The 25,840-nt window shown below is 40.0% G+C and overlaps 1 protein-coding gene across 1 annotated transcript in view; it reads right to left on the reverse strand.

Moving 5' to 3' along the window:
* Positions 1-2,412: 2,412 nt before the first annotated feature.
* Positions 2,413-25,840, reverse strand: part of AHCYL1 (adenosylhomocysteinase like 1) — a 50,440-nt gene continuing 27,012 nt past the window's right edge. The window contains exons 2-16 of the mRNA XM_007949564.2: positions 14,689-14,800; positions 12,007-12,150; positions 10,710-10,810; positions 10,130-10,232; positions 8,667-8,761; positions 7,983-8,089; positions 7,059-7,175; positions 6,765-6,828; positions 5,881-5,969; positions 5,442-5,512; positions 4,985-5,079; positions 4,799-4,897; positions 4,338-4,406; positions 3,652-3,730; positions 2,413-2,537 (exon numbers count right to left, since the gene is read on the reverse strand). Coding sequence (XP_007947755.2) covers positions 2,413-2,537; positions 3,652-3,730; positions 4,338-4,406; positions 4,799-4,897; positions 4,985-5,079; positions 5,442-5,512; positions 5,881-5,969; positions 6,765-6,828; positions 7,059-7,175; positions 7,983-8,089; positions 8,667-8,761; positions 10,130-10,232; positions 10,710-10,810; positions 12,007-12,150; positions 14,689-14,800 — 1,470 coding nt within the window. The remainder of the gene's footprint in view (positions 2,538-3,651; positions 3,731-4,337; positions 4,407-4,798; positions 4,898-4,984; positions 5,080-5,441; positions 5,513-5,880; positions 5,970-6,764; positions 6,829-7,058; positions 7,176-7,982; positions 8,090-8,666; positions 8,762-10,129; positions 10,233-10,709; positions 10,811-12,006; positions 12,151-14,688; positions 14,801-25,840) is intronic.

Here is a 25,840-nt window from a genome sequence, read left to right on the forward strand (position 1 = left end):
TTCCTATGGACACAGTAATAGATATGGGAGCAGGGGCAGGGCAGAGGGCAGCAGGACCTGGGTCCTTCCCTCCAGCAGAGCTGACTCGATGGATACATTGTTGGCCAGGTTACCTCCCCTAATGGATGTGGTGTTCTGATTGGCTGGTTAAGTGCCCTAGGAAAAAGGGCTTGAACCGTTAGCATCTACAGAGAAAAAAGCATAGTCACACTGGCAAGGAGTAGGAAGGGACTGGGTGGGGAGAAACAGGAGAAAGAGAGAAGTTTTGGCAAGACAACTGTCTCCTGCTAGGAAGCTGCAGGTGAAAGCTTTTCTTATATTTCTGTTTTTAACATCTGTGTCTCTCGTTGGTGGCAACAGAGAAATCAAATTTTCTAGTACCCAGCACTAATGCCTGACCCCAACTTTGAAGGATTTCAAGCTAGCACAAGTTGAGGATTTAGAATCCTGGGTAATTATATAGTTAAAGCTCATGAGCACAATAAAGCTCATCTGACCTTGCAGAGATGCTGGTAAGCGGGTGCACGGCGTGGGAACACATCTCTGATCTCTGAGAGAGCCTGTCTGTGGATTCTTCCACAGTATGAGCCAGGACCTCCTGATTACTTTCTCTATGCACAAACTGCCCTTTAAGATCTTGGTTCATCAACTTTTTGTGGTATTTTCAATCAAAAGTGGCACCATTGCTGCAAAACTAATGTTATATAAGGCCTAAAGTCCCAAACAAATTATAAAGAGCTAGATTTCTCTCACTCTGGCCCAATTTATCCTTCCTCTTCCCATCCACATCTACCTCCCTTTAAATAGTTTAGGTTGTAGAAGCGCAGCTGACCAGAAATTTGCTCTTAAAGGATAAATCCTAAAGATAGAGCTCAGTGCTTTATAACAAGAAGTGGCTCAAGAAATTTGCCTTCAGCACAAGCTGTGTGGGGCAGAGCTGATAGAAATTGCTGTTATGGCCCCAGTTCATTGGTGCAACAAACTATGGACTAGAAACAGAAGGACTTCTCAAGAGTTTGAGACCAGCATTTTACCAGATTCAACTCTGCACTCTTAGCTCCCAAGCTTTGAAAGAGAAACTGGTAACAACGAACCAACCACTGAAGCAGTTCCTCAGTATTAACATTAAAAATTTTCCTTAAAGTTTTTTTTTTTTGTTTGTACAACAGAAATAACAAATGCTAGGGGACAAAATTCAACTTAATAAAGTGCAGTCTGGTTAAAAACTAGAAAAATGAGAGGGTCAGGTGGGAGTGGAGGAAGAGCTGTACTAAATCCAAGTGGACCTACTGGATCTTAACAAACAACACTCACTAGTACACGTCTTGAAGCAGACACACCACCCTTACACAGGAAACAGGGCTTGGAACTTCAAAGGGAAATTAACATGCACCACCTACATCTAACCTACCTGGCTGGTAAGGAACCACCCCTGCTCCTCTGGAGGAGTGAAAGAACACTAAGAAATGGGCTCTTTTAAGGCAATTTAGACATTGCAGATTGTTCCACATAGAAAGTACCTTAGCATTTCCTTTTATAAGGTACCCACTTAAGACTGAAATCCCCAGAAATGGTAAAGAGAGAATCACCTTTCTGGGCTGGGAGAATAAAATCCTTCTTTAATGACTAGGGTGAGGAATCTTGAACCTCAGTCTCATCTAAAACAGCCATGAAGGAAGTTCCTGTGTGGTCTGCAGAGCTTGGATAATGAGATGAAAAAACAAGAATGAAATTATGGGAAAAATAAAATAAAGAGGAAAGGAATAAGAAGAAAATAAAAATTATCTTAAAAAATATTTTTTAGACTTGTGTGGTTCATGTGGACTGGTCCTTGGTAATATGGTCCATTAGTATCTGTAAAGAAAGAGATAGACTGATTACCACTTGTGTTTTTCATATGTGAGTCCCGAGGGAAGAATGAGAAGCAGCACATTCTGTGTGGACCCGCTACGGCCCAGGCTGGGGACCCCTGCAGTCATTTTCCAGGCCATCAATAGGCTCATCACTCTACCCTGTTTCTCCTCGGGGTTCTGATGATGCCATCTCTGGTTTTAACTCCTGCTCCCTGATAACATACGAACTCAGTGTTTTTCAAGACTGACCATATAATATATTAAAATAACCTGAATAGCTTTCATAAAATCTTTGTCTGGGCCCTATCCTACTCTAACTATATCAGAATCTTTAGGCATAAGGATCAAGCTCTAGAATTTCAAAAAGCTTGCACTTCTTTACACTTACCATTAATATACAATTTCTCTGCCTATCCTATTAATCTGAAACAGAGTTTTTGTTTTCCCCAAAATCAGGTATAATACCTAATGTTTATTTAAGAAAGCTGGCTAGCCTGCTTGGTTTAATACTGGGAAAAAGAGCCTTTCAGAAGAACCCTGTGGAAGAACAGGGAAGAAATTACCTGTAATAATTGGGTTTGAATGGCCCATTTTTGTTGAGTCCCAGGTATTTTGCTTGGTCATCTGTCAGCTCTGTCAGATGAGCATCAAATGATGGAAGGTGCAAACTGGCCACATACTCATCTAGGAAGAGCAAAGTGGCAGGGGAGAAGACTACATTTTAAATATGCCTTTCTGCTTTCATTTGAAGTTGAGAGTGTGGATAATGGATGGAATAACTTTGAAAAAACCTGAAATAGTCAATTAAAAAAAAACCCTCAGAGCTGTCTTTCTGGCAAGGAACTTCTCTCAGTACATCCATGGTGCATTTCACTTACCAGGGTGACAAAATGGGGTGGGCCTGTATTTCCCTCTTGTCTGGCAAAGCTCTTGCCATGACATCAGTGGTCAACATGCCACTTTCTACACTCACTTCTCTACAGCAACCTCCTTCCCAGGATTAAATTATGTATCAAAGTAAATACTGGAAGTACAACAGACCCCTGTGTCATTAAGATCTATAAAGGCCTTAAATCTTAGGATCACAGATTGCTAAGGCATATGGAACAAATTTATTATTCTTCCATAGATAAGCTGCCCTGGCTTTGCCTTTATGAAAACAACAATAACAAAAAATACATATTTTTTTCTCCTAAATCAATTTGAGGTAAGTTGTGGGAGGGGCTGAGAGCAAGAAATTTTAGCATTAAGAGGTTAGGAATTTGGGCTGACCAATGAGAGATGGGAGCTGGGCACCACTGTTTGGAAAGGTAAAGAACTACAGCTGATGTATTATGTAACAAGAACACAACAGGGTTTGTGTCTGGGATCACAGGTTGTCAGATAAGAGGTGGTTTGCATTTCTACACAGAGGATTGGACAATAAAAAATTTGTAATTGCTTGTTTCTCTTTTTTGGTACCAGGCTATACTTAGTTGTACCAGGAAAGCTGAGGCAGTTCACTGACTTTCATAAAGTTACTTGGTATAAAAGCACCTACTCTAAGTGATAGTACTAGGCACTTCTACCCATCATCTGTAATTCTCACTGCAGTTTGGCAATGGATGCATTAGTATTCCCACTTTATTGAGAAAGAAACTGAGACTCACAGAGATTAGAATTTGTGCTGAGGTCAACCACTAAAAGCTAGGATTGGGATAGAACTCGGACTCCAAGGCCAATGCTTTTCATGATATTCATTTTACCAAACCATACAGCTGTTTGTGATCAGTACAGGTGTCCACTGTTTTTCACTCACCCATTTTCTTAGGGAGCAAGTACACATCTTGTTTGTATCGTCCCTCAGGTGCATTGTAGAGCTCTATCAGTGCCAATGCCTAAGGTGGAAAAGGAGGGTCAGAAAAAAATGGAAACACTTAGGGGCACAAAAATAAACCAGGCCTAACAGTCACTCTTCAGAAGGAAGATTGGGCAATGTACTTCCATAGTGATACCACCTCGGAAACTGAAGGAGGGGTTGCTATAAGTTGGATTCTACTCAACAGCAGTGCATTTGGTTTTTTGTTTTTTGTTTTTTTTTTTTGTTTTAACAGGGTCTTAGTATACGTGATCTACTGTAGCAAAAGCAACCTTAGCCTGGAATAAAAGCCAACACAAATCCCAAGATAATTTGTTGGTGCTTTTATTTAGTTACTGACGAAAGAACAGACTAAATACAACTAAGGTGAAACACTAGATTCTCAACTAAAACAGCCCAAACACTGACTCTGCCTAATGACTCTTCTATACCTGAAGAAGCCTGAGTCTCTACAACTTATGACCTGAAACAAAACAAAACAAAACAAAAAACCAGGTTGATAAGAATATAGCACGGTGCTCACTTGAGAGAGGTCCTAACGTCCCCTACCCCACACTCACTGAACTCTGATCTCTGCCCAACCCCTCTAATCTCAGTGCAGGATAAGCAGGCTTTGTGCCACACACCTGTGTTGTAGCTGTGATGGAAAGAACAAAGGTGGGGACTGTGGAGCAGCTCAGATTGAGTAGACGACCCTGAAAAGTAAAAGAGAGCCCTGCAATCAGCTGTGTTATTCTTCTGTCTCAGATTCCAGTGCCACACAAGTCAGGCAAGAACAAGACAGGCCTTTCTATCCCTAGACTTAGTCAGAAGAGGAGAAACTACATTCCAGATCAGAACTCTAGGTTTGATCCTATTTTCTGTAAATCTACTTGAGTCTGAAAGACTGAAGAATCAGTTGTGGTAAGGAAATAGTGCTTCTTGGTAAAAAGCAGAATTTTTGAGTTATTCTATTTTGGGCATCAGGCATTTTGAAACTGCATGTTCATCAGAAAAACAAAGTTCAGAAAAAACTAGGCCCAAACAGTTATTCTCTGCCTTCACCCCAAATGTTGTAGAGCACTTCAGAGTCCTTCTGGGTGTGTACCTCTGCTAGGAGGACGACACGTTTGCCATCTGGCCAGATGACATGGTCCACCTGAGAACGCACTCGCTCCCAAGTCAGCTCAGGGGTACGGAGGCTGGTCTGAAAGGAAGAAAGCATAGCAGGTTGTGGCTATAGTGGAAGGAAGGAGAGAAAGGCTGGGCAACAAATGAGTAAGAAAAGACTCACCACATCAATTTCTGTGTTGGAGTGGCCCATATTGCATACAATACAACTGTTTTTCATGCGGTCCAAGTGCTCCCGCGTCACTACATTCTTATTTCCTAAAAGGAAAGAAGGTCTGGCTGAGGAAAGAGATACTGGGAAACAAAGGTACTAGACTAGGTGCCTTTCAGTTAGAACACAGGAGAGAGGAGGTCTGCTGGCAGGTAAGAGCATGTGGACACTGTGAGAAGTATGTGTAATAAACAGTTCTGTAGGCTCAATCTAAGCAGGATAAAAAGCTACAAGGGAAAAAAGGCTCTTTCCTCTAGAAAACATGCTAAGGTTCTGATAGCTTACTGGAACTCTCTAGTTCTGAGAGCTTTAAATAGCACCTACTTTGTATGGAAGTCAGTCAGACCACTTTCAAGATTTAGCTTCTGAGTTAACACCCCTCCATGTACATCAAAGCATTGATACTTACCTGTGCAAGTTATTACAACATCAACTTGCCGGATGACTTCATTTAGCTTTACCACCCTGAACCCATCCATGCTGGAAGAAAAGGAAAGGATGTTATAAACAAAGCAAGAAGGCAGTGGGACAGAAACTAATCACAAAATGAGCCAACTAAATCCCCTTCTAAAGTCAGATCCAGTGCTACCTCCTCACAGGGATGAGTGACAAGGGGTGCTAAACTATACACACTGGTTTCTTCAGACTCCTCAAGATTCTGTCCAGAAAGGCAAATGCCCAGAGGCTCTGGGAGAGCCCCCAGGATTAGCATGAAGGGACCAGAGCAATCTTAGCCTTCTCCTTCCCTGTGAGATTTCTGTGAGGAAAGGCGAATGTGATCAATCAGGAGCCCTCAGAAATATAAAGTACCTGGAGTGACTCTAATAGTATTACTGATCTGTTCTTACCAGGCCTGGAGAGCACAGATGGGGTCAATCTCTGTGATGTAGACAATTGCTCCAAGGGCCTTGAGAGCAGCACAGCAGCCCTTTCCCACCTGCAGGGCATAAGCAAGAAGCCAAGCTGTCAGGCTCATTAAGGCAGGGGTGCTGGGCTAGGTAGGTCTTTGCGAGATGGAAATTAACCTTCCTAAAATTACTCAGCATCTAGTGAGCACACACAGGAATGCTCCAACCCCACGCAGAGCAGAAACAGACCCAGATTATGTTATAAATCTCAGTCAGAGAGGTAATTTACCAGGCATTTCATAGTAAAGACTGGAGCTTTGGATAGTAAAAAAAGATCAAGGAAATAAAAGGTTTATCATTAGGTAAAGAAGGCCAAGGAAAAGCAACTATAACCTCTAATTTCTTATTCTGAAAAACCTAATAATTCTCATTTGAGAGTTGTTCTATTAAGAACAGTCCAGCAGGTCAGGAAATTCCATGGGCCATTGCATGACAATAAAATCCCCTACAACCTATTCCAGTTAAGAGATAAGCAATTATTTACCACTTTGGACTCTGCCCTTCATGGCACAGCAAGTCACTTGTGAGGCTACAACACTACATATGCACTTGAATAAGTTTCATAAAAGGTTTTTGTTGTAATTGGGGAGAAATGATGCTGAGATTCCATTCCAGGAGACAAATTGGTGAAATATGAAAACTCAATTCATTCTGTGTGTCTTATTTATAACTCTGAATAAAGGAATTTTGCTATTATTTTGAGATATGTTCCTTAAAAGCATATTTTAAACCCTTCATGAGAGACTCTAGACTGAAAGCATAAACCTTAAAATTTCTAGGAAGTCTATGAAAAGACAGAGAGACACTGAGGCCCAGTCATTTACCTCACCATAGCCACACACCACCACTTGTTTCCCACCAAACATCACATCTGTGGTCCTCTTGAGGCTGAGGAAACAGACAAGGGCTCAACTCAAACATTATTAACTCAAACACAGTCCCTCTGCACAAAGTTAAAAGTGTGAGAACTCCAACTGGAAACTGGCTGAGCTCAGAATGGTATGGGCCCTCTAACAAACTTTTAAAGACAAGAGCTCAGGGAACAAGGCTGGATTAACACTGCCACCCACTCCAAATCTGGCCCCCTAAAGTTTAAATCTCTAGAAATTTCGACATACCCATCCAAAATGGATTCTCGGCAGCAGTACAAGTTATCAAACTTCTGTTTGGTAACAGAATCATTGACGTTCATGGCTGGAACACAGAGCTTCCCAGCTTTGGAGAGCTGATACAACCTAAAGAGAAAAGAGGCCACAAAAAACAAAGAAAAAACAAGTTAGCTGGTCAAGCATAAAATGTGGCAAAATACGCCTAATTCTCTCCACGTTCCACGTTGCCCTCCCCAGTGTATTAGCGGCCCAAGGATATTAGCACATAAGATGATTTCCTTGTCACCTCTCCTTAATTTTTATTTTCTTTTCCCCCTGCATCCCACTTTTTCTTAAAGGAAAAAAAAAAAAAAACCCTTTCAATTGAAGAAAGTTACTTTTCTTACATATTTCCTTACACCAACATTTCTTAGCCTTTAAAAACCCATGACTTCTTCTGATAAACAAAGATTATCATTGATTCTGACGTGGGTCCCTGTGTGTGTGTGAAGGAGAGAGCGGGAGCACACGTGTGCCCCAAACTGAGAAACACTCTTTTAGTTATCCCCACAAGCCAAGTATATTTTGCCCTGTTTTACTTTCTTTAGCATAACAATACTGTAGTACAATAGGAGTTTTTTCAAATTCCAACTATAAGATTATAAGACAATATTGAATACAGTTTTTCGAGGTACACTCACTCCCCACCTCCCAACACTGGTTGAGAATCACTCAGTGGAATAAATGGGAGAGAAAAATATGTCACTAGAACCTGAAATAACTGCCTTGATGTTTACCTTGATGTTTCAAAAAATAAAGGCTCAAAAGTCTTGTCTAGTGAGGATATTCCCATTTAGTCACTCTAAGTCTGAAACACAGCCTGAAAGCCTAACAGAGACCAGAAGAACGTGCTGAGGCAAGGACACAAGGGGCAGCTACTCCAGAATCTGTTACCTGTGAACACCAGTCACGCTCTCTTCCACAATGCCTCGGATCTTCTTAAACACGTTTGGATACTTCTTATAAACCCAGTGGGTTAAGTCTCCCCCATCATCCAGGATCTACAGAACAGCCAGAAGACTTCTATGGGCATTCAGGCTGCTAGAGCTGGGGGGAACTTTGAACCACTTTCTGCATGAGTAAGAGAGCCCTGTATGTTTTGGAAGAGCACTTCTTAGAGCTCCTTAGAGCAGGCTCAGATGGTGGAAATACAGTAAAATTTGTTGGTGTATAATGGTTAAAAGGATTCCTAGGTTTATTCTAGACTGTAATGAAGAGGATTAGGCTTATCACAGACTCATTTTTAGTCTAGAGTTTAGGAATATGTGGGCCCTTTGAATGCAAAAGGAGAGCTGGGGTAGAAAGAAAAAAACCAGAATTGTACTCAAAAAAGGTACCACATCATTTCCTTCTAATTCATTCTGCCGTGTTTGAGTCATAGGTGTTCAGCTAGTTTAACCCTTCCCCCACCTTTCCATTCAGTACTCGGTACCCATTCTGAATAGGTACCAAGCTAAACACTTTAGCAACAAAGTCAGTGCGTAAGACCAAACATCGAAAACGTATATAGGGAACCATGCTTTGAGGGAAAAAAGGAAAATCTATTGTCAGAAGGGTAGGACAGATATGCATCATTACCATGTTGGCCTGCCACCCATCCATGTTCACACAGCGGTCGATACACCACCAGAAGTCGTCTTCAGACTCGCCCTTCCAAGCGAACACAGCAACTCCTGTAATGACAAAACCACATTAGCTGACTCCTCCTTTGAGGAGTGCCCTATTCCACTACCACTTTCTGATTCACGTGAAGAGAAAAAGGCCAAAGAAACTACCATGGAAAGGAAACAACTGGCAAGAGAAAAAGGAGTCAAAATACTACTTTTAGTTCAGAAATTATTTTGGTTAAAGGGGATAGGAAAGAACAATGAATGGAAACAGAAGTATACACAGGGAGGAAGTAGGAAAAGTGCTGTTATAGTTCGGGGACTGCAATCACTGCCATGAAACAAAATATGCTTGAATTGTTGAATGGAAAACCACCATTTTGTTCTGTAAACTTTCACCTAAAACACAATAAAAAGTTTTTGAAAAAAAAGAAAAAGAAATTACTTCAGTTAAGGGGTTTAAAAAAATATTTTCAACCTTTAAAATTAAAATGTTACTCTCTTAGGGGTGGTAATTTCACTTAGAACTCTATCCTAAGGAGAGAAATGGAAATGAGTATGAATACAAAACTGTTTAGTAGAGCATTATTTATATTAGCAAACATCTTGAAACAACCTAAGCATTTAACATTAGGAAAACAGTGAAATAAAGTCACATGGCCATGTGAATGAGTATTACAAATTATGTTCTTAGTGACATGGAGAACTACTTTGAAAATATCTTACTTAGGTTATAAAAATATACATTCTAGGATTTATTTAATCTCTGCCAAATGTGAATTTAAAAAAGGGAAACTGTCAAATATTATCTCTATGTAGCAGAATTATGAATTTTTTCCTGGAACCTAAATTTTCTGCAATAAATACTTACTGGGAAAAAAAAAAGAGTAACAAAAATGAAAGTATTACAAAGTTACCTTCTGAGGATCCTAGGAAGATGGGAGGTCCCTAAAGAAACTTTATGATGACTTTTTTTCTGAATATTTTTACAATAAAAATTGTTTCATATTTAACTCACAAATAGCCCAGATATTTTTCAATGCAATATTAAATACCAAATTATCTAGCTAACAATCAATAGACACTTGTTCCTTGTGATCTCTCAAAATGGATGAGACTTTTGATGAAGAGACAAGTTGAGCCCAAATTTATACAGCTTATAGAGTTTAATATTCATATTTGTTTATGTAACATGAGAACTGGGCATTTTCCCATGTCATTAGATTCTTCTCAAAGATCATTTTTGATGACTGTACAATATTCCACCATAGGTGTGGACATTAATTTTATTATCCAGTCTCTTCTTGTTGATGTTTTATTATACCCCAATTTTACAGTCCCTAGACATAAATGATATTATGATACTTTTCATATACAACAGTTATGTTTAGATAATTATTTTGAGGCAAAGTTGGTGAAAAAAGCTGAACATACCAGCCTCAGCCAGTGCCGCAGCCACTTCATTTTGAGTGGAGTAGATGTTGCAAGCAGACCAGCGGCACTGAGCCCCCAAGGCACAGAGTGTCTCAATCAATACCTGTCCAGATACAAAGGAAGACGGGGTGAGAAAGAGGAGGTCCAGAGAGGGGTGGCGTGCAATCGTACTAAGAGAACAGTACTCATCACCTCTGAAGCACAGCTGCTACAGTGGGAAATCACAAGAGTTTTACAACCCAGTTAGGTGGCACAATGGTATCTAACTTTACCCAATAGATATGTTCCTAAAGTCTTAATAACATTTTGATATCAGTAACATTTTTGTAAATGTTGAAAGTGGGTTATAACTATACAAAGTAGAGAATATTACTGTGTAACAGGAAGGCCCCTTTAATAGATAGCATTTGGAGATTGATTAATGGGAAGGAAAAGGAAATTTATTAAATCTTTGCTTATGGTTTTAATTTCTTTACCAAGTGCACGTGTTTGTTTTATAACTAAAAAAAAAAAAAAAAAAAAATTTGTTCCCTTCTTCCCCTTATCAGAATTCTCTCTTTTTTTCTCCCGACAAACTTACCGCTGTCTGGGCTGTGATGTGTGTACAGCCCACTATTTTAGCACCAGCCAAGGGCTTCTCCCCCTGAGCACGTTTCCTGAGTGAAATCAGAGCAGACATGTCTGTGAAAGAACAGAGGATTTGAGCTAGGTCTCACTAGCAACATCATCAGTTCCTGCCCAACTGACAGCAGCTAGGGCTGCCTGGCTCTGTTGAGATACAGTGAGATAAGGCACAACAACTCTGAACATATCTGCATGAGGACTGGCAGCGTGAACAGCAGGACGATGGTGGGAGTCATCATCCAACCACTTGGAACTCCTTTCTTCCTCTACTGCTTCAGAGAACTGAATAAAGAATGAAGTAAATTCTCAAAACTGATCAAAATGGAGGATGAGTCTTTGGAGAAGAGGGAAAGAGTTATGTGCAATCATTAAATAAGAAGGAAGATTTTTACACTCAGCAGAAGCCGCTTGCTTCTGTTTCTCCAGGCTGACATACCTCATTTGGCCAGTTTGGTTTCTCTACTTCCTCCCAGTACAGAACATGCTTTCAAGATGAAAGCAACAAGAGAGCAATGAGACATTACTGCGGATGGGGTGGAGAAATCAAGATTTAACTAACTGTCAGTAACTTTTACTTTTGTTCCAGCAGAGGGTGCTCAGGACCAAACAAAACCCTAGGTGACCACATCCTTAGCCTAAAATCCTTATAGGTCTTCTACTTCTGGGACATCTGAGTCTCTGTGAATGGCAGAAGGAGCTCTGGTAATGCAGTAGTTAAAGCAGTGGGCTGCTAACCAAAAGGTCAGTGTTCAAACCCACCAGCTGCTCTCCTGAAAAAGATGGGTCAGTGTGCTTCCATAAAGATTTACAGCCTTGGAAACCTTATGGGGCAGTTCTATTCTGTCCCATAAGTTGTTGTGAGTGGGAATTGACTTGCCGCCATTGGGTGTTTTTTTTTTTTTTTTTTGGTTTGGTGACTGGCAGGTATGGTAGGATTCCTCCGAACTAACTTCCAAGTAGGGATCCAGGACTTGCAGACTCTGCAACTTAGATCTTTGAATATGAAGACAAGAGGGAAGAAAAGAGAAGCTACTCTGTGTGTAATTACCATATGCGGAGAACAGGAAGAAGGGAGATCAAGAACCCTGAGGCTTAAGCTCCACACACAGAGAAAGATCTTTTCACTAAAAAGTCCAGGATGCTCTATTTTCCCCAGCATATTTTCAAGTCTTAAGTTGTAGATCTGGATGACTAGCAAGAGGGCTGCCAGTACCCATGCCCATCTGAGTCCCTTACCCACTCCCTTCCTTTACCTTGCTCTGCAATTTCGATCTCCCGGCGTCCAAATTCCGCCTGCTTGATGTTCTTCACACAGAAATTGCTGCTGCCCTTGGAGTTGGTTTGCTGCTTCTCTCGTGGGGAAACCTCATCATCAGAGCTATCTGTATAGGATGCAGCTACAGCCAGGAAGGAAAGAGACAGAAAAACCTCAATGCCCCCAATTCCACAAAGCATAGCCCCTAATAGACTCTCATTTTAAGTTAAGCAAACTCTCTTAACTGGAGTTACCTTTTATGCCACTCTCAGTTCTACTTCTCCAGGGTCTAACAGATGGTATGAATGAAACTGTTGTGGATCTTTCAGTGTTGTGGCCCTTTCACTCATCCTGATGATACTCTGCCACTAGTACCTGGGATAAGGAACCACTAAACCTAATCCTCCATGAGCTCTAGTGAGCCCCAGAGATAATAGGAATACTTGGTCCCAACCTGGATTGGAACTAGACCTGATGAAAATGGAAGAACAATTTAGGGCAATAAGAAATACTATTTCTATCGATCACTGATTATCAAAGTTAAGCATCTAAAGCGTCTATCAGCACCATGTGGGAGGTTCGTGAAAACACAGATTTCCAGGCCCCACATCCAGAGTTTCCCAGGCAACAGGTCTTGGTTGGGACCCAAGTGTTAGCACTTCTAACAAGTTCCCAGGTGTTGCTGATGCTTCTGGTCAAAGGACCACACTTTCAGGACCATTGCTATTGATGAAAGGGATAAGATAATCTTGTAAGGGATTTTATGCTAAGTTGTGCTCAAGGAATACAGAGATGGAAAGAAATGGCATAAAAGGCATGCAGCTCTGGTTCTATTGCCAGTCCTGGAAAAGTATGTCAAAATGATCAACTTTAAAAAAACACCTGCACATCAAAGCTAAAAATGTCATTATAGATAGATATGCAAGAGGATGCACAATCACCCCTTTCCTCTCTGAACTGGAAACTTTCCCCATTACTCTCTACCAGAAAATGAGGTCTCTCTCACTGACTTGTATACATCTTTCATCCAGCTAGCACAATTACTGCTAAAGGTTATCTTCTCCACTATGACAATTAATCTCTATCACTAAAATTGTTATGAGGCATTTGTTTGTTTATGGGTTCATCTGGAGAGATCCCATTAACTACAGAAGCTGATTGCCAGGCTTGGATCTTCCATGATACTGTTGGGTGGGTTTGAACTGGCAACCTTTGGGTTGGTAAGTTGATCGCAGACCATCTACACCAGCCAGGGACCTTCACTAAGCTTTTTCAAATGCTGATAGGTTCCCATAGGAGCTCTGGTGGTGCTATGGTTAAGGCATTGGGCTATTAAACAAAAGGCTGGCAGTTCAAACCCACCAGCCACTCCATAGGAGAAAGATGCAGTCTGTTTCTATAAAGATTTATAGCCTTAGAAATGGAAGGTGGTCACTATGAGTAGGAATCGACTTGGTGGCAGTGGGTATGGGTATAAAAGGTAATTTGTCTTCCTTCTTAGGGATAATCAGCCTGCTTGTCACCTACTACCTTTCATATTTGTCACTCTAAGATATCTTTTCATTTGTGATAGTCATTGTATCTGGAAGCTTTTCTTGCATACTTATCCCCACATGAATCTGTACTATTTAATCCTGTATACCATATTTGCTCTTGTCTGCCTATCTTGTCTACACTGGGTTATCAATGGCATAGGACAAAGACAAGGCTTTTTGGTTGATTTGTTTGTCTGTCTGTTTCTTCACACCTTGTACATCAAGCCCCGTCAATAACGTTAATAATATAATGCAAATAATATTCTGGCGAAGACAACATTTTAATACTCATAATACCCCCTCAATTAATTGTTGTTGTTGTTATGTGCCGTCGAGTTGGACCTGACTCATAGCAACCCCTCCTTGGGTTTCCGAGGCAGTATCACTATGAAAGTAGATCGCCCCATCTTCCTTCCAAGGCGTGGCTGGTGGGTTTGAAACACCAGGCTTCTGGTTAGCAGTCAAGTGCCTTAGGCACTACGCTTTCAGAGCTCCCCCTCAATTAATTAAGAGGGGCATAATTCAAATCAGAAAAAGATGTTGCTTATATAGAGCTAAGATAGGAGGGGAGAACTGAAAGAAATGGGCTGGAATCCATTAACATAATTTGACTCTTTCTTACTCCGGAGGTTAACATATAAGGGTATTTTTACACAAAGGGTAATGTAATAAGTAAAAGGAGCTAAAATGGCTAATTTATTCTAACAATTCAAGCAGTCTTAGGGGCAAGAAAGAAAAAGACAGGTGACAGGGAATATTTTATAAATAAATTAAGCTTCCAAAGTATACTTCTTTTTCAAGGCCAGCTCTGTCAGCCAAAATACCATTGATTCCTTCCCTTTCTTATCGGGGCAGATAAATGTAGGAATGGGAACCAGTCCAGTACTATTAACCAGGCACTGGCCACAGACCACACACAGTCAGGGGAAGAGAGTCTCAGAATGACAAGAGCTTCCCTAGCTACAAGCCTGGCTGGGAACTTCCCACTGTCCAGCCACTAATTATCAGCTTTCAGCACATAAATGGGCAGTCCTGACACAAGGTATTTTCAGATTTCAGGTAGGTGAAGAACACCAGGTACTGAGCTAGCTCAAGGCTCTGGAAAAGGGAAGAGAGATCAGAGAGGTCATGGCACTCACCCTTACCTGAACTGTAGCTGTCAGTGGAGGACTGTGAGATGGAGCGAGACAAAGATCTTCGGCCAGTTTTGGTGGGGAATTTGGTGAACTCCTGCATGTCATCAGCAAACTGGATTTGCTATAAGCAGATTAAAAGTTGAAAACTTGTAACAAGAAAGACTATGAAATGTTCCCTTTTTTAAGGGCATTTATTGTCTTCCCTAAAAGCCAACGTCACCATGTGGCTCCTGCTAAGTCAGTAACTTTCCCATCAGAAATGAGGGATAGCAGAGGCTATTCTCACTTCTCCCAAAATGCCAATTACTGTCACTTCCCAATTGTTTCAGCAGTATTTTATTATTTTTTTTGGGGAGGGATGGTAGTGGTTAAGATCCCACTTCTTTTAGTGGTTGTCCAAATCTACAATCTTTCTCTCACATTTCATAATTTTCTTATAAAACCTTGACACATTAAAACACACTCTTTACTAATCTTCTCAACTCTATCAAAAAACAGACATAACCCCATAGTGCTTCTGTTTGGTTCAGAATATTCTCTTGTAGCATTATTTTTACCCTAAAGTTGGCAACGGTTTTGCTTTTTGAAAGAATCATAAAGAGATGCCTAGAAATGCTAATGAACATCGGGAGTGCCAACAGTCAGAGCCCACTCATATGCCCGTACTTCACAAAACCAATGTAGCATCCCCAGGACTGTCTACACTCATTAAAGATGTAAAATACAGAATATACTGATGAAAAAGATACAGAAAAACATACACACACTATAGTAAATTCCAACTACTCAGCACTAATTTGAAGGGGAAAATAATGACTTGGTACCGGATGAAAAACTTCCTAAAATGAAATAAACTCACTGCCATCGAGTCAATTCCGGCTCACAGTGACCCCTTTTGGATTTTTGAGGTGGTAAATCTTTAAGGAAGTAGATTGCCCAGTCTTCTTCTGCAGAGTAGCTGGTGGGTTTGAACTGCCAGCCTCCTGGTTAGCAGTCAAATGCCTTAGGTTCTATGCCACCAGAGCTCCTTAATGAAATAAACGTACTAGAGAATTGTTTAAGAATGACTGAGAGACTGGCTTTAATAAATGGCAAATAGTTTGTAACAGTATTATTTATAAATAAATCAATGGCTGCTTCTAAAGTATATAGAAACACTTTGTTCTATTAAATGGTTTAAAGTTATCTCCAAAAATGTTTAAACTGATACTTTAATCACAATGTTAAGTAAACTTCCACCTCCTGAAATAAACAGGACCATATGACAATCTGATGAGAATCTCCTGTATGTCCTCAACAATCTGGACTAAATCTGAAAAGGTTCCCATGGAGAATCCATTCAGGTAAATCTTTAGCAAGTATCTCTGGGAATGTAAGCTATTACAGATTAAAATCTTTTCTTCATGATGCCAGCAACAATAGCTATGGCCATTTTCAAGCCAGGAATAGTAAACTGCTCATTAGTTACAGGCCTCAAATCCTCCCCTCCTGTCACGTGTATGCGTCAGCCAGGGGAGCACCACCTTGCAGGCTAAAATTCAGGCTTAAATGTGCAGCCTAGGCAAAGGCAGCTAATATGAACAATCAAAATATGGAATCAGTAGAATTCACACCTATCAATGCAATAATCAAGTGAGCAAACACTTGTATTTTCACAAAGTTTCTGTCTAGCATGATTCACACCAAAAATGAAATCAGAGAACAGCCATGCAGTGATAGCTATGTATTTTTTTTATACTATTATTTGGGCAGCAGGCCCAAGGAAAATACTTGGGTATGCATCCATTTAAAACCCACCTAGGCCCAACAATCAATTGGGCAAGTTTTTTTCTTTAGGATATTTTGTGAAATAAGGAAAGGGCAGAGACCACAGCCTGTTTCATTAAAGTCTTAAGGACAGATCCTAAAGGCATGGAAACAAAAGACTCGTATCTCAACACAGTCCAGGGCCTTGCACATAGAAGACATTTAATAGATATTGCAGAATGTAGTGCCTAAGGTATTTGACTGCTAACCAGAAGACTGGTGGTCCAAACCTACCAGCAACTCCTTGGAAGGTAGACTGGGCAATCTACTTCCATACTCAAGACTGCCTCAGAAAACCCAAGGAGGGGTTGCTGTGAGTCAGATCTGACTCAACAGCGGTGAGTTTGATTTTTTTTTGGTTTGGTGACCCTTTCAAAATCCTTTCTTCTCTAAGAGCAAACTACCTCAGCTTCAAAAATAATAACAAAAACTCAAGCTAAATCACATATACAGGCAGCAGTCCCTGAGTAGGAATGAGATCCATTCCCACCTGTACCTTTAAGTGGCATTTGTAGGTAGAGTTGGAATAAGTGCATACAGTTCTTATTTAGTCTTACTTTAGTGCAAGAAAAGGCTCGGAGTCTTTTCAATGATTTAAAGCTATGCGTGCAGAAGGTGAAGATGCTTGTGATGAAGAATTCACTGCAAGTAGGTGGTTGGTTCAATCATTTCAAACTGAGAGCAAATTCACATAACGTTAAAGGGCAAGTAGAATGTTTGTAATGCAGGGACTGCCTGTACTGCACCTTGATCAACAAATATCTTTCCAAGTTGATTAACAAACTCTGTGTAAATCCTAAGCAGCTTTTTTAGTTTATGTGCCACAATTTTAATTTTAAATACCTTAAATGTCAAAAGCACAACTGCCTTCCAAAAAGACACTCATGAGATGGCCACAAGTCAGCATCTGCCCTTCGAGATAGGATTTCCCACTGCGTGTTCACGTGACTTCTGCAGTCAGCAAAGCTTGTTTTACTGAAGAGATTAATCCAGGACTAAGGTAATAACTTTCAATCCAATATGCAGTTATTTTGTTGCCGGAAAAAAAAAAATAATCAAGACCAGCAAAAGCCTTTTACAACAGAGGCAGCCCTCCCCGTACCAGCCTCCCCACTGCTGGCATAGGCTGCCTATCCGGAAGCCGCTCTTCTCTCCTGGCTGTTACACCTCCCTCCCCGTTCACCTTTTTTCACAAGGTTCTAGGCATGTTCCCATACACCACCTACCTGGGGACATGGGGGTGGGAAGGTTTAGGGAGAAGGGAAACTGCAATAACATTTGCAGCCTTTTAAATATGAAAATAGAGGCAGCTGTGACAAGATAGAAGTGTGTTTCTTCAGCAACTGAAGAATGGAATTAATAGTCATAATCCTACCTCTTATTAATACAGCTCATCAGCCTAAAGCTTAGCCAATCTTTCCTATCTAAAAATGTGAGACTGTGTTGCAAGCAACTTGCTAATCATATTCAAACAATGAACACAGTAGTCTCCCCTTATCTGTGGCTTTACTTCCTGTGGTTTCTTAAGTATGTATGTATGTATAGGACAAAATATAGTATTTATGTTTTGGTACTATCTATGCTCTCAGGCATCCTCTGGGGGGTCTTAGAACATATGCTCCACAGATTAAGGGGGGACTACTGTATGATCCGGGAGCTCTGGTAGCATAGTGGCTAAAAAACTTGCCTGCTAACCAGACGGCTGGTGGTTCAAACCCACCAGCCACTCCTCGGAAGGAAGGTTGGGCAATCCTACTTCTGTAGTTATACTGCCTCGGAAACCCAAGGAGGGGTCACTATGAGTCGCGTTTGACTCGACGGCACATAACAACAACAACAACACTGTATGATCCACATGTGAGGTGGGCAGAATGTTAACTCAAGCCATGACCCTGGATGGGTAGCTGCCTATTCTTGCAACTCTTTGATATTCTCACTGCTTATAATGTGGCCTAGCTATACACCAGCTATACAAGCTGCATGATAACCTTGCCTTCTCTCTGACTCCAAACTATAAGCTGAAGAGACTGTATTGTAACTGCTGCTGTGGAATGCAGCTGCTCTGCCAGCTTCCTCCAGGCCTGCTAGCTCCACTGGTTGTCTTCACAGCTAGTAGCTGTTTCCCCCCTGGTGAAGTACCTCCTGCAGTGTTGTTCACCTTCACCCTGTAAATAAAGACACTGCTGCCAAAATCAACTTGGACATCACAGGTTTTCTCTCTAGTGCAACCAGATCTTAATAACAGCTTTCTAACTGGGTTGGATTCACTGCATTTAAGCCAAATATGGTAATTTGGGTAAAAATAAAATCCAAAGACAACTGCAAAGTTGTTCTGTTTACATTACTTCCTATCATTATTAAGTATTAATTGGCACACTTTAGTCTTTCTTCAAATCTAGGCCTATAAGGAATGCTTAGTCTACATATGATGTAGAAAGGGGGAAGGAGGTAGAGAAAGGAGATAAAGTGGTTTAAGTCTAAAAAGCATTTTATTATTATTATTTTTTAAAATCTTTTATTGTGGTAAAAATATACACAAGACATTCACCAATATAACAACTTCCACATTTACAGCTCAGGGAAACTGATGACATTTTTCATGTTGTGCTACCATTACTGCTTTCCTTAAAAAGTTATCTTAAAGTCAGAAAGTCTAAGTTAAACAACTATTTTGTGCTTGCGTACTCACCAACCCATAAACAGTCTTACCAACAACTGAACAAGCACATCAGTGTTCCATTCTTGAAGTAATGCTACATCTGAGAAAGGCTAGAGGTCAGATTGGCCCATTCTCCAAATAGCACATCTAAATACAGAAACTCTACTTGCTGTCTCTTAAAAACTCAATTAAATATCACGCCAGTTAAACATGCTGTTTGAAACCAATTTTTCTAACAGCTTGGCTAGCATAATGATGGACTCTCATCCATGTGATATTGAGATTGAGAAAGAAGTGTTAAGTCTGGTGAAAGAATGAGCTGAAAGAATTGCACAGCACTTAACAAGGAAAAGGGATTGCAAGCAATCCAAAAGTTATAAGCCTCAAAAAAAAAAAAAAAAATTGTTGTATACTACTCAGTTGACCCTGATGCATTTTTGACCATTATAAGTGAGAAGTTCACTTCCATAAACACATGGCCTATATACTCATGCTCAGTTACACTTCCTTCCCAGATACCACCCAATTTTGCCTTCTAGAGTTTAAAACCTACCAGAACTCTACAATGACACTATGGTGAAGGGGTGGTGATAAGGGTAATACCCATGGGACATTACATTCTTTTAGTCAACACATTTGATAGGCACCAACTAAGTACCAGTTACCAGCAGCTGTAGAGTTGATTCTGACTCATGGTGATCTACCTAAGTCTGTAAAACTGTGGCATAAAGTTTTCGATAACTGATTTTTCAGAGGCAGATTGCCAGGGATTTCTTCTGAAACACTCCTGGATGGACTAGAACTGCCAGCTTTTCGGTTAACAACCATTAAACCCAGTGCTATTTCATGAAAGATCTAGGAAAGGAGATACAGCACCTTAAAATATGTAGATGTGTTCTGATCCAGTGTAATGATAATGTGAATGGCTCTGTCAAAGAATTTTACTGTTCCTTTAAGAACATGATAGGTACTGTAGTCTTCATAGTTTTACCTCCATAATACTTAACTGAGGCCTCCAAAAATCAGAGGTTAAGCTAGACACCTTATTAAACTTGTTATCTCACATGAATAAAGGCTTTTAATGTTCTCAGAAAAGTTTCCTCTTAAGAGTGAAGAATGAGGCTCAAAGGTAAACAGCAATTATTAGGAAAACACATCATTAAAAAAGCATACCTTGGAAGGGAGTAGAGGGTTTGGTCTTTCTTAAAGAATTGCTGAGGATTATTTGAAGGGCCTGTATCCCTCTTCTGGTACCCTACAGAGTTTCTGGAACATTCCCAATTTTATGAATTCTGTCCCACTGCATACTCTAGTATGCTGTGCATTCAGATTTTTCTGTTTAGAAATTATGGTCAGTGTAAGCATAACTTTTAAAAATCAATACAGGGAGTACTAAAAGAGTGACTACTACAAGCTAAACATTTTAACAAGGTCAGTTACTACACAGTGTGTTAGAACACCTTCCAGGATTCCTCTATGTTTTCTAATCCCTATTTCACACATTTTCTGACTAATTCTTTCTTCTGTAGTTCCTACTTTCACCCGCTTTTCAGCCTCAACACATTTTCTTGATTAAAAGTTATCAGTCTGATTCCCATTTCAGATGAATCCAAAGAAACAGTTATCAAGAAACATCAACTGCTTGGTAAAAGAAATAGACAAGTCTGAATACGGTTTACCTCATATTTAGGTAAAATAAATGTTTCCAAAGAAGGACATCCCCTTCCCAATACAATGCGCTCAGGCACACACACCAGAAAATAACTTATCTCAAGGGAATCGATCTTAGGTCACAAAGTTGAATCCACAGCCACCTTCACTCACTTCTTCCATTCTCTAGTGCAGACACCAGTCTTCTGACACTCAGTAAGCTTTGGCTGCTCCCTGCCCTCCTTCTCTGTCTCAAGTTTCTTAAGTTCTCAGTCTACCCGCATGGGGCCTGAGTTTCTGGAGAGGAGGAAGTGGGCAAGCTGACTAATCATAGCACACAACTCCCTCCCCCATTCCATCCATTTCTATGTCTCAACAGTAATAGGATATAACACATACACACATTGCTAGAATCCAATTCCACAAATACTCCTTTTAAAATGGACTCAACTTAATTTTCTGTCAATGCTGGTGGGAGGAAAGGGTGAGCCAACACTAGGCCCCTCATTGCTGAGTCACTTAAGTGGTGAAGAATGGGGAGGCTGAAAATCTCTGCCAAAATTTTACCCTCATAAGCTATTCCCCCTCCCTTCATATGAGAAAACACACTTCACAGGCTTTCTGTTATCCCCTAAAGTGCTCTAATGAAAGTGAGTGATCTGGGCCTCCAACTGCTAGCTGATGTAAAATTAACACATTAATAAATGACAGTAAGTAGGATAGGGTAAACAAAAACCATACTCAGTGCTGTTAAGTTGGATCCGACTCATAGTGACCCCTCCTTGGGTTTCCAAGGCGGTATCTCTAGATTCCTAATTTTTTTAAAACCGTAACTTAACATCAGGATCTAGCACACATCTGCACCATTTCAGCACCTATGTAGCTATCTACCTGCCCAGCTTTCTGGCCTGTCATATCTCCCATCCTAAATTCCAACCCCATTATATAAAAGCATACCAGTCATCCTTTTTTTCCTGTGTTATCATCAACTCCAGGTTTAAAGGAGAGGAGAAAAAAAAAAAAAAAAAAAGTACAGGTGACTGAAGAATAAATCCCTGGAATATACTAATGACTTTGGGGATAAACCAAAGTTCTCCCCTCCACCAGTGTTGTACTTTCCCTTACAGAACCAGCGTAGTATCAGCACAGATAAGAATATTAATAATAATTCTGTATCATCAAATATCCAGGCTTTATTCAAATTTCCCCAAGAATATCTTTAATGGTCCCAACAGCCTCTCCTACCCTCCTATCCCAGGACTGAACCAAGGTTCATTAAATAAACTTGGTTGTTAGGTCTCTTTAGTCTAGGACAGTCCAATCCTTGCCTCTTTCCCAGGTGATACTGACTTTTCTTTGATGAATCCAGGCCAGCTGTCTTACAGTCTTCCGTATTAATTTTTCAGACTGTTTCTTTCCTGTAAACTGAAGTTCAGTTTTAAGGCTTGATTAGAAAATTTAAAAATTTTTGGCAATATTTTATAGGCAATGTTGCATACTTCACTTTGCAGCACTATCAGGAGGGACAACAGGTTGTTCCACTATTAGGAATGTTAAGTTTGAACGCTTGGTTAAAGTGAAGACCATCAGACCTTTCCTTTCAGCTTTTCTCTTTTGCAAACAAAAGTTTATTTGTGGGATGATACCTGCCATTGTGTGAAAATCCTGGTCCCTGCTGGCTGTAAAAAACTATTGCCATCAAACCAATTCTAACTCATGGGGAGCCCCTGTGTTTCAGAGTAGACCTGTGCTGCAGAGGGCTTTCAATGGCTGAGATCCTTTGAGGTTGACTGCCAGGCCTTTCTTCTGAGGGGTCTCTGGGTGGTTGTGAACTGCCAATGTTTTGGTTAGTAGCTGAACATTTAACCATTTGTGCTACCCTAGGAATCTGCAGTGACTTCAGCATCTGTTAATAGTAATCCTTGCCTGAACCAATTATACTAGGGAGGAAGAGGTTTTAAAATGATAATTTTTCACCATTCCTTCCACATATATTAGTTAGCATTCTTCCATAAAGAAAAGTTTTCCTTTTCCCTTTTTTTCACTTATCATTCATATTTTTACTGATTCAATGTTACAATCAATGACACAGGTACGCTGAGTACTCAAAGTGTCCCACATTAGGCCAAGGGGAACTTCCTTCAAGCTGACTCTTCTGTCTTCTGCCTCTACCTCATTAATCTTTAAGCACCTCTTTCCTTCCTTGCTGACACAAGAAAATATACCAGGCTCACCTTGTTCTTTCTCTTAGCCAGACCTGGAATCAGCCATTTCTGTACAGGCCCTGATTTCTTGCAATGGGAAATGGTATTTATAAGCTAACATATGGGGGCAAGGTAAGCTAATTGCTATTAGAAATGGCACTACTTCTAGGTTCTGTCACTGGAGTGAAATAAATCTTTCTGCATTAATCATGAGTTCATAACGTATTTCCATTTCAAATTTAACATTAACATTTTTTCAAACTTTAATTTTCCTATTTCTATTTCTTTTCTCTTAAAGCCTGCTCCTTAATAACAATATTTACTTATTGTCTTTATTCTATAATACACATACAATAGTTTTAAAATTACAAAACTAATATTACTACCGGGAGCTCTCGTAGCATAGTGCCTAAGGCACCTGACTGCTAACCAGAAGGCTGGCGGTTCAAACCCACCAGTCACTCCTTGGAAGGAAGATGGGGCAATCTACTTCCATAGTGATACTGCCTCAGAAACCCAAGGAGGGGTTGCTATGAGTCGGGTCCGACTTGATGGCACATAACAACAACAACAGTATTACTACTAACAATAATCTGTTGAGTGAATTACAAGATTTCACTGCAGTTCTTTTTGTTCTTAGAATGTAATTTACTAATAGGATGAAAACAAGGAACTCAGGGTGGAAATGGGGAGAGTGCTGACACATTGTGGAGAATGTAACCAGTGTCATGGAACACTGTACAAACTATCTAATAGCAAAGTAATTTGTATAGTAAACTTTCACTTAAAAGCAAAATTAAAAAAAAAAAGGCTAAAAAATTAAAATGCATTTTATAGATAGGTAAAACAAACGAATAAAAGAATATATTTTACTAAGGATGTACAGGTGGAATACTGTTTTCTGTGTGATTGTGTAATCAATTTGATATACAGTCCATTTATTTCTGTTTGTAGGAAATTTTAAGGTGTCTTTTTCCTCTTTCATTTTATTTTTTTTCTGACATATAAAACATTTACACGTCCTACAAGTTATAAAGACACACTCAGAGAAGTCTCACTTCTGTTCCCATCCCTGCCACTCTGCTCTCCCCTCATTTTCATTGGTTTCTGGTTTATGTAGCCCATGTTCTTTTTCTGGGAAAAAACAAAAACAAAAACATAAACATATTTATGTTCTCATTTCTCCCCCCTTTCTTACCCAAAAGGTAGCATACTATTTTGTGTTTTTTTAACTTATTATTCTGTATTGGTTTAGAGAGTATAAGAACGATCGTTTCTTGGTGTTGGAAAAGACTGTGTTCACTTTACATGGTTGTAATAAAAATAACTAGCTTTAATTCTCAGTTCTCTCTAAAGCCAATCCTCATTTTAAATGAAGCTCACAAGAAGTTAAATAGGCAAACTCTACTGCAATGTATGCTAGTTTTTTTTTTTTTTAAGATGAAAACTTCCCAATTGGTAAGTATGTATTTTTTAAATGACTTTCTATGGGAAGAAAAGTCAAGTGATCAACAGACGGCTGTAGAAGGATGATGGGGGTTTCTGGCATTTTGAAGGCGGCCACATAGATTGAGTAAATACCATCTGTGTTATTTCTTAGCCTACTAAGAAGGAACAAGATCAGAGATGTATAAGGACAATTCTTCCTTCCTGGATCTGGTGAAGGGAGCTCTGGTAGCATAGTGCCTAAGGCATTTGACTGCTAACCAGAAGGCTGGCAGTTCAAACCCACCAGCCACTCCTCAGAAGGAAGGTTGGGCAATCTACTTCTGTAGTGATACCGCCTCAGAAACCCAAGGAGGGGTGGCCATGAGTCGGATCTGACTCGATAGCATTGAGTTTGATTTTTTTTTTTTTTTTGACCTGGTGAGGCTGCAAGCCAATTGCATCCTACAAATCAATTCTCTTCACAAATTGCTTAAGTGAATGCATTTCAAGTATGAGTCAGCTTAGCATTTGGGAAGGCTCAGTTATGTCTAACTACAGGTGAAAGATATGGAAGTCCTTGCCAAGTAGTACATGGGTGGCAGAAGAACTAACTATAAGCAATTCTCAATTAAGTGACAGCCAAGTCTATGCAGGTGAACTTTTCCCCCTGGCTAACATTCAACAAAGATTAATGAGATAAAAACTGTATCAGCTTTTCAGTCACCATCCACTGCTTTCCATGAAGTATAGGCTTAAGGTAGGACAAAGTCATCAAAACTCAACATAAAATAAGTCGGATTTTAAGGACCTAATGTTACATAGTTGGTACTGTTTCCAAAATGGGTGTGGGCCAATGACACTTTTCAGAATACATTCTGTAGTTAGACTGGATCATTTTCAAGGTTAAAAGATTAAAGATCAGTGGCAGCTGGTTTTAGTTTCTACAGCACTTAAGATAACACAAAAAACATTAAGGCTGTGGTATTGGTACAATGACAGACATACAGACCAATGGAATAGAATTGAGAACCCAGAAATAGATCCATTGACCTATGTCAGCTGATCTTTGACAAAGGGCTGAAATCCATTAAACAGGGAAGAGAATGTTTGGTTAATAAATGGTGCTGGCAAAACTGGATATCTACTTGCAGAAAAATGAAACAAGATCTGTATCTCACACCATATACAAAAACTAACTCCAGATGGATCAAAGACTTAAATGTGAAACCTAAAACTATAAAGTTCCTCAAGGAAAAACTAGGAACAAATTTAGGGGCCCTAATATATGGCATAAATAGACTATCAAGCATAACCCAAAATGCACAAACAGCAGAAGAGAAACTAGATGCATGGGACCTTCTCAAAATTAAATTTTTATGTGCTTCTAAAGACTTCTCCAAAAGAGTCAAAAGAG

The sequence above is a fragment of the Orycteropus afer genome, unplaced genomic scaffold (genome assembly GCF_000298275.1).
Source record: "Orycteropus afer afer isolate SDZICR_OR568_19922 unplaced genomic scaffold, OryAfe1.0 scaffold00010, whole genome shotgun sequence".
NCBI classification, from domain to species: domain Eukaryota; kingdom Metazoa; phylum Chordata; class Mammalia; order Tubulidentata; family Orycteropodidae; genus Orycteropus; species Orycteropus afer.